The sequence below is a fragment of the Heterodontus francisci genome, chromosome 17 (genome assembly GCF_036365525.1).
Source record: "Heterodontus francisci isolate sHetFra1 chromosome 17, sHetFra1.hap1, whole genome shotgun sequence".
Taxonomy (NCBI): Eukaryota; Metazoa; Chordata; class Chondrichthyes; order Heterodontiformes; family Heterodontidae; genus Heterodontus; species Heterodontus francisci.
This window is the reverse complement of record NC_090387.1, coordinates 71,850,090-71,862,906: the sequence shown is the minus strand read 5'-3', so window position 1 is coordinate 71,862,906 and position 12,817 is coordinate 71,850,090. Positions and strand designations below refer to the sequence as shown.

General features: G+C 45.5%; 1 protein-coding gene across 3 annotated transcripts in view; it reads right to left on the bottom strand.

Moving 5' to 3' along the window:
- The window catches only part of LOC137379046 (guanine nucleotide-binding protein G(o) subunit alpha), a 254,296-nt gene that overhangs the window by 154,253 nt on the left and 87,226 nt on the right, over nucleotides 1-12,817 (bottom strand). For 2 of the 3 annotated variants that reach the window (XM_068049652.1, XM_068049651.1), the window contains exon 3: nucleotides 6,173-6,314. In XM_068049652.1, coding sequence (XP_067905753.1) covers nucleotides 6,173-6,314 — 142 coding nt within the window. Of the gene's footprint in view, nucleotides 1-617; nucleotides 658-6,172; nucleotides 6,315-12,817 lie in introns of all 3 variants that reach the window. The other variant, XM_068049653.1, reaches the window with a different exon arrangement.

The following is a 12,817-nucleotide window of genomic DNA, read 5'->3' as shown; positions in this document are numbered from 1 at the left end:
CCTTTCTGACAGGCTGCCATTATTTCTTCCTTTATACCCCATTCTACAGTGTGGTTAACGTTAGGTGGCCTGTACACCACTCCCACAAGTGACATTTAGCCTTTATGATTTCTCATGTCTACCCAAACTGCTTCTACACCCTAGTTTCCTGAACTTAGGTCATCCCTCTCTATTGCGCTAATACCATCATTAATTAAGAGCCACCCCTCCATCTTCTCTTAGCTTCCTGTCCTTCCTAGTTATGTGGCTCACTAGAACACTGGCCCCAGCACAATTCAGGTGTAGACCATTCCAACGGTACAGCCACCACTTTCCCCAGTACTGGTGCCAGTGCCCCACGAACTGGAACCCACTTCTACCACACCAGTCTTTGAGCCAAACATTAATTTCTCTAATCATATTTGCCCTATGCCAATTTGCATGTGGCTCAGATAATAATCCAGAGATTATTACCTTTGAGGTTCTGTTTCTTAATTTAGTGCCTAATTCCTCTTACTGACTATGCAAAACCTCTTTCCTTGTCCTGCCTATGTTGTTGGTACCTACATGGACTACAACGACTGGATTCTCCCCCTCCCACTGTAAGTTCCTCTCCAGCCTTGAGCAGATGTCCCGACCCCTGGCACCAGGCAGGCAACACAGCCGTCTGGACTCTTGCTGTTTGCTGCACAGAACAGTGTCAATCCCCCTAACTATACTGTCCCCTACTACCACTAGATTCCTTTTTTCTCCTCCCACTTGAATGGCTTCCTGTACCAGGGTGCCATGGTCAGGTTGCTCATCCACCCTGCAGCCCCCACTCTCATTCAAACAAGCTGAAAGAACCTCAAACTTGTTGGACAATCGTGAAGGCTGAGGCTCCTGCACTCCTGCCCTCTGGGACCCCTTACCTGCCTCAGCTGCAGCCACACTCTCCTTTCCCTGACCACTGACTAAATCAGAAGACCCTATCCTAAGGGGTGTGACCGCCTCCTGGTACAAAGTGTCCAGGTAACTTTCCCCCTCCTTGATGTGTTGCAGTGTCTGCAGCTCGGCCTCCAGTTCAATGACTCTGAGCCGAAGCTCTTCAATCCACAAACACTTACTGCAGACGTGTTTGCCCTGCATTACACTGGCATCCAGGAGCTCCCACATGCTGCAGCCGTGACACATCACCTGTCTTGCCACCCTTAATGTGTTTCAATTAACCACTTAATTATTTTATTCAATTATTTATTGTATTTTCCTTTTTTATATATTTTATTAAGCTTACCACTAGTTCCCTTACTATTTTAAATGTTAGGATTAGAATAGACCTTAACCACTTACCAGATACTCACCAAACAGCTTCTTCCCAACCAATCACCTACCTGCTTGCCTGTGATGTCACACTTGATTTTCTTTGAAGGGCTCGTTCCACTGAACTGGATGGGATACTGGATAGGCTAGAGGATAGGCTGGAGGATCGGGTACTGGATCGGTACTGGACAGGCTAGAGGACAGGATGCAGAATTGGGTACTGGATAGGCGAGAGGATCGGGTATTGGATAGGCGAGAGGATCGGGTACTGGACAGGTTAGAGGGCAGGCTCTCCCTGCACTCAACGCTCTTTTTGAAGTGAAGCCTCTCCCAGCACGCCGCGCTCTTTTTGAGAGCTGGGCAGAGTTCTGCATTATCATTGGATTGCGATGTGCATGGGCATGGTGAGTGAAGACTCTCTACAGAGAACAGTGAGGGGCACACAATAATCTGAGCTGAAAGAGCAAAGGGTACATGCTGAAATGTAGGGCTGGAGAAGATTGTAGATGCTTGATGGAGCAAGACCATTGATGAATTTGTAGCTAAAGACTAGGATTTTGAAATCAATACTCTGGGAATCAGCAGAGGTTAGCAAGAACAGGAGTAATGAGAGTGCATGAGTGCGCAGAAGTTCATATTGTATGAACTACAGTGATAAAGATGTCAAAGAAGGTTGAAGTTAATCCTCAAGATAATGAAGGCATGGATGAAGGTCTCAGCAATAGTGATGATGAAGTCAGGGCATTAGACTGCACTACTTCAGAAGTAAAAGCAAAGATATTTAGCAAAAGATTAAGCAGGAGACTGAGGCTGCACACTGTTGGGTTCCATCAGAGAGCAACAGTAGACAAAAGGTGAAATCAATGTCTGAGGCACTTCATTTGTGATGGAATCAAACAGGATGGCTTCAGTCATGTTGATACGAGCTGAGCAAAGTACAGGCTCATTCAGGACCCAATGCCTAAAAGGTATCACACAGGACAATGCCAGTTATGGAATCAAAGGTGGGATAGCTTGGTGCTCTGGACAGACATATGAACGGTGACCCCACATTTATATATATATATATATATATATATATATATATTTGACGATTAGGAGGGAACCAGACATTGAACATTGGGCGTGTTAGAAATGAATACTTGGGCATGGGAGGCAGAACAGTTGGAAAATATGTATTACTTCATTAGGGTAACTTAGAATGGAACCAGAAGAGAGCACTGCGATAAGAGGACAGATGATGGAGGAGAATGGAATGGTCAATCGTACTACAGGCCATGGAGGGATTGAGAAGAAACAGAATGCCACATAGGTTGTCAATGCCGACTTTGATCAATAGAGTCTTGGTTAGACATGGGTAGAACCAAAAACCAGACTGGAAGGACTGAAATAGGGCGTGGTCGAAGAGTTGGGTGAAATTTAATCAATTCAAGATCTTGAAGGGAAAGTGTTGTATGATTGCTTCAAGAGTGATGTCCCTTTAAGAACTCAGTTTGCTAATGAGCTAAGTACTAGGATGTAGCCATGTGACTAGAAGCCATAGTAACTCTGCACTGTAACACCCTGGACAAAGGTTCTGTATATAGTTTGCTTTATATTCTATGTACTAATTTAGCTGTTAATAAATCTTCTAGAGATCTTCAAAGAACTGGAATCCATGTGTCTCATTGTGTTGCTCAAGATAACACAAAGAACTCTTGACAGAAGGGAAGATTGGAGGTGGGCTAATAAGTTGAGGGGACAGAAGAGTTGAGCATAGGTATTTCAATTTTGAAAGCATAAGCATTTCTCAAAGAAAAATGAAACTGATGAGAGCTGGGTAGAGGGAGGATAAACAACTGTTACAGGGTAGACACACGGTTGGACAGCTGGTGGATGAAGTCAGCCATTAGTTCCTTGCTTCAGGCGCTAGAGGCAAAAATGAAGCAAATGGGGGAGGGAAGTTTGAAGAAGGTAGTTTGTGGTTTACAAAAAGTTTAGTATTGCCATTGGCTTCTAGCATGAACCTGCAATAGGAAGTTGTTTGGCCACAGAGTATCCTCTGTATAATGCTTCTAATTATACCCACAGAAACATCTTCTACATAACACCTCTAATCACATTACAAAGTCTTAAGGGAATACCCTCTACAAAACAACTATAATCATATCACACCAGTCTCAAGGGAGATACCAGCTATAGAATACACATAGTTTTGACCCATCAGTTCTGGATGAGCACTTTCTAATATTATCCTTTAGTTCATTTTTTATCCATGCCCAGTGCAGGCCATAAGTTATAGCATACAGTGTACGCTGTGTTCTCTAACATCCACAATGAGGCATGTCTTACCTCTGAGCTAGTTAAGACCATCTGCAACATAAACTGTACAGACAAAACAGTCATACATTTAATCCCTAGTCTGTGGTCCACTGAAGAATCTCAGGCATGGCTGCAACTGGCCTCAGCACCTTTGCATTAGACAGGAGAAGATTGGCCAGCATTCTTGCTCCTAATTACTAATCAGTAACCCCTGCTGAATTGCACATGTGTGATCAGGTGGGACAGTACTGTGCTCAGTTGGGCTGCACCCATCACGGATCAGGCTGCTAACTCTTACTGTGTAACCTCACATATGAAGAATGACCGCTTGGGAGTGGTACCAAATGAAACCTGGCCATGGATCCATACTTTAATATAGAGTCAAGACCATTGGGTGTAAGAGGAGGAGCAGGAGAGAAAAGCAGAAGAGAGAAAAGTCAAAGAGAGAAAAAAATCCACTACATTACCAATAGACATTATTATACCCTACCAATGTTCTAAGTTAGATGCTCTTGCAAATGAATATTCCAGCAAGCTTTGTGAGATACATTAAAGTGGAATCACGCTGGACAGGGAATGCACTCTGTAACATTAAAAGCCAAGGCTTCCTCACATAACTAGATGATTGCAAGCTTGCTACAATGTACTTACTTAAAGAAAAGAGGTTCACATAATGCTGTAATGCGGTGCAACTTGAATAATTCACTATGCCATTTTAACCCAACATTTCTATGTAGATTGAGTTCTAGTGTGGATATAGAATCTAAAATGTTTCCCAGGGACAGTTCACGTGTGAACATGGGCCAAAAGTGAAATTCAAAACCAAATCTCATGATGATTCCAACACATGGGATTGAACACACCCCTCCCAATTAGGATTCTAACTCAGAAATTATTGGTACCTCTACTTTGGCTTTGGAACTCTCAATTCCTTGTAAAATTCTGGAGCTGCCCCTACACCAAAATTAATATTTGCTTAGTGTTTACTTGCACACAATCAAGTAACTATTTGCAATTTCTCTTAAGTAAACTCAGGGTGTTGATCAAATGGCACAATTGAATGCCACATGATCTATATCTTCAGGCAAGACTGTCATTTTTGTATACTTTATATTTTGGGTTCTTCCATCACACACCTGTGTTTCCTTTTCACTAATTTATTGTACCGCTTAAAAGATTACGTTGCTTCCTTTTTTGGTCAGCTTTCTATTAACATCTCAAATGTTACCAATAACAATTACAAGAGTTTATTTGTCTATGGATTGTAAGATGTCCTGAGTTGTGCATTAATTCACTGTGACTAAATGGGTTTTACAGCTTTCATACTTCATGAATAATGTGAAAGAGCTCCATAAGTAGAAATGTTACCATATTCTACCATCAGGTTCAAGATTCAAGTTCCAAGATCTAGTCTTGGTCATTATGTTCAATGCTTATGTTTGTGTGTGTTGAAGCATGAGAGTGGTTCAAGTCCACAATTCTGTCTGCTCAGACTCCTCGACAATGATGCCACATCTGTAATCCAATACCAATATGAACAATATGAACTTAGTATTGATTCTGAGGCTGCACTGTATTCACCCACGTCAATCCAAAATCACTGAGGAAATGATACAATCAGAACCCTGAATCACCAAACCACAGCAGGGAGTACACACACTCTACACACTTACAACATCAAATGTGCATGACCAAGCTCCATCCATGACAAATTGGCTGAAGTCAGAGGGACCAGTGCTCTGTTTATAACGCTGCACTGCCACATCCTTAAATCTATTAAGATCAGTTTCTTTTTATACGGGTGATGTATTACATTTTGAGTGCAATGTTAACACATGCTGCCAATTTTGCTCTGAGCTGGCTGGCTGTGTGGGCCAATTCACAAAATGATTGGAAATGGAATCTGGGCAAAGTTCGCGTCCGGCAGGGTGACACACTTATCCTTAGCATTAACAATGCAGGATACAACCGACATAGCACACAATGATGGAGGCAACCCATCACTTTCAATGTCAACAAATAATCAATGCCTTTGCTATCCAGGAAACAGAGCACAAGTTTGGTCAAATGTAACACACAGAGCTCACTGCAAGCACTTCTCAAATTGATTTGTGCTGGATTTGCTGATCAGCATCATTGATGGCAATCATGACAAGGAATCAGTTATGGCAGATATAAAGTTACATCACACCCTCCTATTTTAAATCCTAAACTTAAAGCAGCCATGTTGGGACTGCACAGCAAAAACAGTTACCGTGCTGAACTGGGGCAAACAGGGTAAATCTACAGGTGAGATTTATTTGTATTTGAGATTCCACCAATGTCACAGGACTCTTTTGTTGCAGACAGTTTGTTTGAAAAGTAGATTCCGATACCCAAATCCTGATTCTACTTTGTAAATTTCAGTAATGACCATTTAATTAAACAAGGACAATATATTTTCCAACATCTATCAAGTGTGTTCCAGTTTTATAGGTGAATGCCAATATCGCCCTGGTTCAACTTCTTCATTTTATAAAAGCTTTCGTGCCTCAGTCAATAGCCAGGTTTCCACTCCACCCACATGTTGTTGTATGTGCTTTTGCCACCTTACCTTCCTCTCCTTGTCACCATACTCAATGCCCAAGGTATCCATGGCACGGACAATAGCCGCCAGCGACTGAATGGTGTTGCTGTACACCACAGGCTTGTACTGCTTCACGTCGTCACCAGAGAATCCATCCTCATGGATAATCCTGGAAAAGTACAATGCCAAGTGTTACAGGGAAATGACTAAAATAGTCCTAAATCCAGATTGTTAAACCTGCTTCCATGCTGCCAACATGAATACTATCACGCCTCCAACAATTACTAAAAACATGTACAAGCAATTTCTCTTTATTCTCTGAACATCCCTTTCAAATTAGTTTTTTCAATTTACCCTTTTGATCAATGATCATCTTTTGAGCAGTTTCCACTTACCTTCCTTCTATTTCTTAAACCTTTTAAAAGATCTGTGCTTTTCCTTTATGCCATTTTTAAAATCTCTCTAATTAGCTATCTAGTTCCATGTCTCCAATATTAACCTACTTCTAGATCAGTATTGTCCAGTAGCCACAAGTGGCTAATTGGGAATTCAGATGTGACAAACTGCATTTGATTACTAAATTAGAAAATGCATAACTGACACCATCTTTGGGCATGTGATCTCAATACTCTTATTCATACAATGTGTGCATGTGGACTTTACCTTTGTGAGTGTTTGTTGGTAAAATGGCAAGACAAAAAGCAGAGTGTGAGAGTGTTTTTTCATCGTTGTTCATGCTTTACTTCCTTACTGGAGGTAGATGCCCATTAAGTAAATATACACACGGGAAATATATTGACCTGTATTGTGTGCATGCAAAGGGTTTCTACTAAAATTAGCGCATGTGTCTAAAATGGTCTCATTGTGTCCAAATCTGCAACTAGTCAGCAATTCCTATTGGGCAGTATTGCTCTGAATAGCAGATATTTCCTTTCCTGTTTTATTCTTTAGTGCTCCTCTCCACTGCTGTTCAAGTGTCTCACCTTTAAATTTTCCATGATATCAGACTTGCTACTAAATATTGGAGATTTTTTTCCCCACCGTCCCTTTTTAACAGGCTGTATCCAAGAGTAGTCCTGTAGCAGCCCAGCTTTATCTGCCCTTTTGAAAGAATCACAGTTAGTATTTCACCTGAATTTAGTTCCATTAAAATCCTTCATTAATCCTTGTTCTCCTTTCTCCATGCATGTTCCAATAATTCAAAATCAATTTTCACTTACTGCCCTGATGTGAAGAGCAACAAATTGGGCATTGCTATTGTACATCACAGATTTCCACCCATATGACTCAAAATTCCCCTCAGTCAAAGATGAACCTATTCTTTAAGTAAATGTTAAATCCTTCCTTATCAGCAAAGTTAGACATGCACCTTTTATTTTATCTGTTCTAATTATTCAAAACTGATTTTTTTCCATTCATATACATTGGTGGAGTTGGGGACATTGTGGTTACACATTATTCACAAGGGAGCACATTAATCTAATGAATCTGTTGGCATTCTCTGATTTTTAACCTGGCCGCTAAGAGTTGAGCCTGTGCTGCATAATATCCATTTTCTCTCTCTACCGATAACCTTGAAGCTCCAATACTCTTTATATTGGTGTAAAAACACTTAATTCTGTCAACATCACAATGATTGTTGCAATTGCTCATTCATTGATTTTCACCTGCTGTTTTGTTAATATCTCAGCTCTGTCATCATAAATATGCCACCTTTAAATCTATCTGTAGGCACAGCTCAATTGGTAGCACTTTTGCCTATGGGTTAGAATGTTGTGGGTTCAAAACCCACTCCAGAGACCTAAGCACATAATCGAAGCTAGCACCTCAGTGCAACACTGAGGGAGTGCTATAGTGTTGAAAGTGCTATCCTTCAAATGAAATTGTAAACCAAAGCTCAATCTGCTTGTTACAATGGTTCAGGTGGATGCTAAAGTCCCCATGGTTGTATTTGAAGAGAAGCAGAGCGTTCCTCCTGGTCTCCTTACCAAATTCTTCCCTCAGTCAATCCAACAAAAATAGATTAACTGTTAATTCATCATCTTGTTGTGTGCAAAATGGTTGCCACTTTCCCTTCCATAACTTAAAAGCAATTCAAATAAGATGTTTAAGAAATATTATAATGAGATAAAAACAAATTCTTCCTTTCTATTAAATATTGTTTCCTCTCTGGCTCTAATTAAATGTTTCTCAATATTGCTTTGTACAAATTCAGTCCTAATTTCCCAGTCCTCTCTTTATTTGGACATTGTTTAGCAAAGGAAGGCAATTATTGCCTTCTTCAACATTCATTTCAGTTCAATTTATATTTTTTTTATATAATAATGAATGCTAAAACCAAATATCCTACTGAACTGCAAACTTGACAACACTGAAAGTGGCCCAGGCAGTATTGAATTTAAAATGATTTAGATCAAGCAAGGATTTCAGATTACCCGTCGTGTACACAATTTATCCTAACATGTGTCTTATGCTTCTTTCAATCTCCATTCAACATATTTTATCTGGACTCGTAATACACAAAACCATGTGAATTAGCTTAACTCTACTACTTACCTCTCTAATTAGGAATCATTACTGAATCTCCACAACTGATACCTACCTTGTATTAACTTCTGAGCAAGACCCTTTGCACTATCCACACTCTGCGTACTACTTATAACTTAATTCCATTCCAATTTCTCATAACTGTTACCATATTGTGCTACTCACCAACTTCTCAGGTCTCAATCTGACATCTTTTATTCTTTTAAAAAAATATTTCAAATTAGAACTCTCTCATCCCACCAAATACCCCCCAGCCTACAGCCACCATCCTCCCCACACCAACTCCCCTCCCCAGCTACACCCACCATCCTCCCCACACCAACTTCCCTCCTCCGACTACACCCACCATCCTCCCCACACCAACTTCCCTCCTCCGACTACACCCACCATCCTCCCCACACCAACTCCCCTCCTCCAACTACACCCACCATTCTCCCCACAACAACTCCCCTCCCCGGCTACACCCACCAACCTCCTCACACCAACTACCCTCCTCCGACTACACCCACCATCCTCCTCACACCAACTCCCCTCCCCGGCTACACCCACCATCCTCCCCGCACCAACTCCCCTCCCCGAATACACCCACCATCCTCCTCACACCAACTACCCTCCTCCGACTACACCCACCATCCTCCCCGCACCAACTCCCCTCCCCGGCTACACCCACCAACCTCCTCACACCAACTCCCCTCCCCGGCTACACCCGCCAATCTCCTCACACCAACTCCCCTCCCCGACTACACCCACCATCCTCCTCACACCAACTACCCTCCTCCGACTACACCCACCATCCTCCCAACACCAACTCCCCTCCCCGACTACACCCACCATCCTCCCCGCACCAACTCCCCTCCCCGACTACACCCACCAACCTCCTCACACCAACTACCCTCCTCCGACGACACCCACCATCCTCCCCGCACCAACTCCCCTCCCCGACTACACCCACAATCCTCCCCACACCAACTACCCTCCTCCGACTACACCCACCATCCTCCCCACACCAACTCCCCTCCCCGACTACACCCACCAACCTCCTCACACCAACTACGCTCCTCCGACGACACCCACCATCCTCCTCACACCAACTACCCTCCTCCAACTACACCCACCATCTTCCCCACACCAACTCCCCTCCCCGGCTACACCCACCAACCTCCTCACACCAACTACCCTCCACCGACGACAACCACCATCCTCCCTGCACCAACTCCCCTCCCCGGCTACACCCACCATCCTCCCCGCACCAACTCCCCTCCCCGGCTGCACCCACCATCCTCCCCGCACCAACTACCCTCCTCCGACTACACCCACCAACCTCCTCACACCAACTCCCCTCTCTGACTATACCCACCATCCTCCCCACACCAACTCCCCTCCCCGACTACACCCACCAACCTCCCCTCACCAACTCCCCTCCCCGTCTACACCCACCATCCTCCCCACACCAGCTCCCCTCCCTGACTACACCCACCAACCTCCCCACACCAACTCCCCTCCCCGTCTACACCCACCATCCTCCCCACACCAGCTCCCCTCCCCGACTACACCCACCATCCTCCTCACATCAACTCCCCTCCCCGACTACACCCACCATCCTCCCCACACCAACTCCCCTCCCCGGCTACACCCACCAAACTCCTCACACCAACTCCCCTCCCCGACTACACCCACCATCCTCCTCACACCAACTCCCCTCCCCGACTACACCCACCATCCTCCCCACACCAACTCCTCTCCCCGACTACACCCACCCACCTCCTCACACTAACTCCCCTCCCCGACTACACCTACCATCCTCCCCACACCAGCTCCCCTCCCCGACTACACCCACCATCCTCCCAACACCAACTCCCCTCCCCGACTACACCCACCATCCTCCCCACACCAACTCCCCTCCCCGACTACACCCACCATCCTCCTCACACCAACTACCCTCCTCCGGCTACAGCCACCATCCTCCCCACACCAACTACCCTCCTCCGACTACACCCACCAACCTCCTCACACCAACTCCCCTCTCTGGAGTATTGCGTGCAGTTCTGGTGACCGCATTATAGGAAGGATGTGGAAGCTTTGGAAAGGGTGCAGAGGAGATTTACTAGGATGTTGCCTGGTATGGAGGGAAGGTCTTAAAAGGAAAGGCTGAGGGACTTGAGGTTGTTTTCGTTGGAGAGAAGGAGGAGGAGAGGTGACTTAATAGAGACATATAAGATAATCAGAGGGTTAGATAGGGTGGATAGTGAGAGTCCTTTTCCTCGGATGGTGATGGCAAACACGAGGGGACATAGCTTTAAGTTGAGGGGTGATAGATATAGGACAGATGTCAGAGGTAGTTTCTTTACTCAGAGAGTAGTAGGGGCGTGGAACGCCCTGCCTGCAACAGTAGTAGACTCTCCAACTTTAAGGGCATTTAAGTGGTCATTGGATAGACATATGGATGAAAATGGAATAGTGTAGGTCAGATGGTTTCACAGGTCGGCGCAACATCGAGGGCCGAAGGGCCTGTACTGCGCTGTAATGTTCTAATGTTCTAATGACTACACCCACCATCCTCCCCACACCAACTCCCCTCCCCGACTACACCCACCATCCTCCCCACACCAACTCCCCTCCCCGACTACACCCACCATCCTCCCCACACCAACTCCCCTCCCCGACTACACCCACCATCCTCCCCACACCAACTCCCCTCCCCGACTACACCCACCATCCTCCCCGCACCAACTCCCCTCCCCGACTACACCCACCAACCTCCTCACACCAACTACCCTCCTCCGGCTACACCCACCATCCTCCCCACACCAACTACCCTCCTCCGACTACACCCACCAACCTCCTCACACCAACTCCCCTCTCTGACTACACCCACCATCCTCCCCACACCAACTCCCCTCCCCGACTACACCCACCATCCTCCTCACACCAACTCCCCTCCCCGACTACACCCACCATCCTCCCCACACCAACTCCCCTCCCCGGCTACACCCACCAACCTCCCCACACCAACTCCCCTCCCCGACTACACCCACCATCCTCCTCACACCAACTCCCCTCCCCGACTACACCCACCATCCTCCCCACACCAACTCCCCTCCCCGACTACACCCACCATCCTCCCCACATCAACTCCCCTCCCCGACTACACCCACCAACCTCCTCACACCAACTACCCTCCTCCGACTACACCCACCATCCTCCCCGCACCAACTCCCCTCCCCGACTACACCCACCAACCTCCTCACACCAACTACCCTCCTCCGACTGCAGCCACCATCCTCCTCACACCAACTACCCTCCGACTACAGCCACCATCCTCCTCACACCAACTACCCTCCGACTACAGCCATCATCCTCCTCACACCAACTACCCTCTGACTACAGCCACCATCCTCCTCACACCAACTACCCTCTGACTACAGCCACCATCCTCCCCACACCAACTACCCCGCCTGTTGACAACCACCACCTTCCCCACACTGACTACCCTCTGACTACAGCCCACCATAACTGTTCTCTGGCTCTGTGTGGTTGCCCCTTTTATTTTGCATATTAATTGCAGTTAACTTCAACAGTTAACAACAAAAATGACCATGACTGCCGTGAATGTAGAGACTCGAAATTGTACTGGGGTATGAGTTTCTCTACTTCTGGTGGATAATACTGATTGAAAAGCATTAGCAAGGAGAGTATCTAGTTCCTCAGATGAGAGTTTGAGAAACCCTTTATAACGCTTTGGACAAAATGTTTAACTTTATGCTTGACTTTAAATGAGTTACTGGACATGGTTTTTAAAAAAAAACAAAGAACAAAGATAATTACAGCACAGGAACAGGCCCTTCGGCCCTCCAAGCCTGCGCCGATCCAGATCCTCTCTCTAAACATGTCGCCTATTTTCTAAGGTTCTGTATCTCTTTTCTTCCTGCCCATTCATGTATCTGTCTAGATACATCTTAAAAGACTCCATCGTGCCCGCATCTACCACCTCCGCTGGCAATGCGTTCCAGGTGCCCACCACCCTCTGCGTAAAGAACTTTCCACGCATATCCCCCCTAAACATTTCCCCTTTCACTTTGAACTCGTGTCCTCTAGTAATTGAAACCCCCACTCTGGGAAAAAGCC